This window comes from Dermacentor albipictus, chromosome 6 (genome assembly GCF_038994185.2).
Source record: "Dermacentor albipictus isolate Rhodes 1998 colony chromosome 6, USDA_Dalb.pri_finalv2, whole genome shotgun sequence".
NCBI lineage: Eukaryota > Metazoa > Arthropoda > Arachnida > Ixodida > Ixodidae > Dermacentor > Dermacentor albipictus.
In genome coordinates this window covers 86,845,625-86,849,590 of record NC_091826.1, presented here as the reverse complement: position 1 = coordinate 86,849,590, position 3,966 = coordinate 86,845,625, and the positions used below count along the sequence as shown (strand labels likewise).

At 51.0% G+C, this 3,966-nt stretch overlaps 1 protein-coding gene across 2 annotated transcripts in view; it reads left to right on the top strand.

Moving 5' to 3' along the window:
- The first annotated feature begins 651 nt into the window (after positions 1–651).
- The window catches only part of Src42A (Tyrosine-protein kinase Src42A), a 116,019-nt gene continuing 112,704 nt past the window's right edge, over positions 652–3,966 (top strand). The window contains exon 1 of one of the 2 annotated variants that reach the window (XM_070540992.1): positions 652–1,459. In XM_070540992.1, the coding sequence (XP_070397093.1) occupies positions 1,008–1,459 (452 nt within the window). In that variant the 5' untranslated portion in view covers positions 652–1,007. The remainder of the gene's footprint in view (positions 1,460–3,966) is intronic. The other variant, XM_070540993.1, reaches the window with a different exon arrangement.

Sequence of the window (3,966 nt, the reverse complement as noted above, 5' to 3'; positions counted from 1 at the left end):
AACGCCGCTGCGCCTCGGGATGCGGTGTTGTAGCCTTTTGACATTTTGCGCCTCCGCGTCGACCTCAGCGCTCCCCTGAAAGCTAATTAGCCCGAGGCCATTAGCATATTGAAGCAAAAGACGCAGTCTTTCGCTCATCTTCATTTCTTTATTGCTCTTTGGCTAATGTTGCCAATGAACGCGCGCATGGTAACGACGAAAAACGACGCTCTTCCACGCTGTCGTCGCGCGAGGTTTTTTATTTTGGAAGCTGCCGCGCTAAGGACGTCTGATATATTTTAGCTGTTCAGTCATTTTAAACAAAAGCGCAGAGTAGTCTAGCAAAATGTTTCCGGTTTCGTTTTCGACATTTCTCATTAGCAGCGGCGGCCGCACGGCTCGTCGGGCAACGCTGAGCGAGCCGCATCTCACCGACGCTCCGGATAATCGTCCGCTTTCTTGTTTGAGTGAGCTACAAATACTTAAATAAAGAACTTGAGTGCTTAACGTTTTGCAAGCAAATATTGCGGCTTAGTTTGCAAACGTTTAGTTATTCAGCTCTTGAGCGCTCAGATGAGAATTAGGCACTCTTACAGAACGAACTACTTCACTACGCCATCTTGTTGCGGAGGGATACCCTCATCTGCCTCCGGCCTCAGCGACCAACCAGCGCCTCGCTAGCCTCGCCTAGCCGGACGGCGCTCTGTGTTTCCGTGCGGGCCGCAGCTCGGAGCTGCTAGCTTGGTGGTCTGTGTTGTAGTTGGGTGTAGTTTTGCCCGTGGCTGGCGCTTGTGCGTGTGTGTGTTGATGCTTGCCGTGTTTCATGTGTTCGTGCGTGCTGTATGTGCTGCGCTCCGTGAGCTGCCGTGCCAGGCCTATCTAGCCATGGACGACGGTGTTGGCCCGTCGATGATGAACGCGGCGGGCACCGCGCCGTCGCGCTGACCGAGCGCGAGAGAAGCGGTCGGCTCCTGCACCTCTTCGTCGCCGTAATCGTCTGCTAGGGGAAACCGGGAGGGGACGCCATCATGGGAAGCTGCTTCAGCCGATCGGCGGGCTCCAAGTCGACGTCGAAGAAGGAGTCGGTGCAGGCACCCGTCGACCGGGGCGACGTCGCCTCGATCAATATCGGCCCGGTGACCACCCACGAACCCGTGTCGGGCCGACCCGTGCACCATATCGAGCTCGCGGGCGGCGGCGGAGGCGGCGGCATCGGTCGCAATGGTCCCACGGTGCCGATCGCGGTGCAGCCCGACGTCGAGACGTCGGCGGGGCCCGTCTCGGGTGCCAAGATATTCGTCGCGCTCTACGACTACGACGCGCGCACGGACGAGGACCTGAGCTTCAAGAAGGGCGAGCACCTCGAGATCCTCAACGACACCCAGGGTGACTGGTGGTTCGCCCGCTCCAAGTCGACCAAGCAGGAAGGCTACATTCCGTCCAACTATGTGGCCAAGCTCAAGTCCATCGAAGCCGAACCGTGAGTCGATCTTGTTTGCCTCCCGCTCGGGGTTTAGTTTGGTTGTTTGTTTATTGTTTTTCGCCTTATTCATGGTAGTCGTTTCCGTTCCGGGGGTTGCCCTGCAATTCGCGGAGAACTCTTGTCTTCCCCCCTCCCCTGTCTACAGAGAAAGAAAAAAGTCACCGCACCCCCCCCCCCCCCCATTCTCTTTGTCTTTTCGGTTTTGTTTTGCGTCACTCGCTGTCGCTCCCCAATCGTCGTCGACTTCCGATATATATATAAATATATAGATATGTCTGTGTGTCTGTGTGCCTGTTTTCGGTGCTCGGTCGAGAGGCAAATCGAGCAATCGCGTTGGTTGCGGCCTGCGTTGGTGCCCGAGTTTGCCCGTTTCTGTCGCTGGCTGCCTGCTTTCGTTTCGAGGTCGTGTGCGACCGGGTTTGTGCATTGCCGTCTGCCTCCTCCGCCACCTACTTTTCTTTTTCTTGTCTTCTCGCGAGTCAACCGGGTTCATTGCTTGTCTCCTTCTTCGAAATTCTTTTCTTGCCTCGCTTCGCTCTTAGTGCTTCGAGGGTTACCGCCGTGAGAGAAAGTTCTCCGTAAAGTAAGCACACTTGACTACGTTAACAGCGGTACTTACACGCGCCTAAGCAGCCCTTCGTCGATTCCTTCGGGGACGCCGGTCACGGCCTGTCAAATTTGGGATCCGCAGCCCCCCCCCCCCCTTTTTTTTTTCTTTTCCAGCACCTCCCACCCCACTTCCATTTTTCTAGTCGGCGGGTTTCCTTCGACTGTGGGATTACGCCACTGCCGCTGTGACGACCGCGGTCCCCCCCCCCCCTCCCCCTTTTTTTTCTTAAAGATTTGTTTGTCTGTCTGTCGGGGTGTTGCGCGGATTGCGTGAGGGGTCCCCGATGCCAAATATTGCGGGCTTTGACCCACAACCGAGTCTTCGTGTTTCCTCGCTTGCGGATACGTAAGCCGTTATCCCGTTGCTTTCTTTATAGACCGCTTTTTTAAATTCATTTTTTTTTTGCTTACGGTATGGGATTACAGTTGCCTTTGGCCACTTTATTTTCTCATCGGAAATTGGCGACGCTTTTGGGCATCAGACACACGTACTGAAATATATATATATATATATATATATATATATATATATATATATATATATATATATATATATATATATATATAATGGCTCAATAAACTGGCGTTTGCTTTTACTGTTTTTTTCTTAGAATAGAAACACACGTTAGACATTATATATGGCAGATAGCGCAATTCCTTCCCATCAGCCGGATTACTTAAAAGGGCGAACGTTAACTGCGCAGCAATTCGAGGTGTTTCGTTGCCTAATTTAGTATCTCACAAACTAACTTACTAATTGTTCACTTTAGTGGGCACGCATGGATTGTGGAATTGAAGCCGTGAAATAATGAAGTCCCGTTTATGAGAAATTATCTAATTGCAGCTCGAATTCGTAGAAATACGTCCGACAAGATCTGTCCCGAAGTGCCTTGATGTTCCAGGTAACGCTCATCAGAACTGTATAAACATGTATGTCTTATCTGCTTTGTAATGGGTAACTCGAATTGTTAAAAACATTCGCAGCATATATATATCAAATTCAGAACACACTTGGAAGAGAGAAAAAAGTTATAGAGATCCAACGCATCTCTTGGACTCTATGCGACGCGAAGCATTCGTGAAACGGCTAATCAAATGCCATAAGGTTGACCATTTCGTTCCTGCGTCTTTGGCGTAAAATAGAAACTGCCGTGAACCGACTGTATTTTCGCAGTCACATTTCATTCAGACGATCTCGCAATTGAAAGACTTGTATGATCAGAGAGACTTCCAACCGGGGCTGGTGCCCATTGTTGACGAAGTGTATCGTCTTTTCGCCTCCATTCTGAAAACTGTTTATACTTCGATAATTGTACTGTCAAGTGTTTGTTTTTCGTGCTAGTAGACGCGGCTATGGCTGTTTCGCCTGCCGTGTACATAACTTGTGCACGTATGTTTTTATCCCAGCAAGCTGGGCAGGGTTGGTGACTGAACATGTTCCTAGGAGTGGGCAGTGGAACCCGGACGAATGACAAAGGAAGTAGACGATACAAGCGCTTTTTGTATGTCTTATACACGTAATAAACACCGCGAAAGAAAAAGAAAACGCGATTGTGGCCTAATGGGTAGAACATGGGGCTTGCGGAGCAAAGGAACCAATGTTTGATCCCACCATCGGACACGCAATTAATGTTTTTCTCTTTTTTCTTTCTTTTTTTGGGGGGGGTGAGGAGCTATTCGCAGAGACAGCAGCACTAAGCAGCCGACGGGTTGTGGGGTTGAGGGAGGGGGCGGAGATCAGATATGTCTGGTCAGAAAGCTTCCCCTTAGCACCACCCGCCGTGGTTGCTCAGTGGCTATGGTGTTAGGCTGCTGAGCACGAGGTCGCGGGATCGAATCCCGGCCACGGCGGCCGCATTTCGATGGGGGCGAAATGCGAAAACACCCGTGTACTT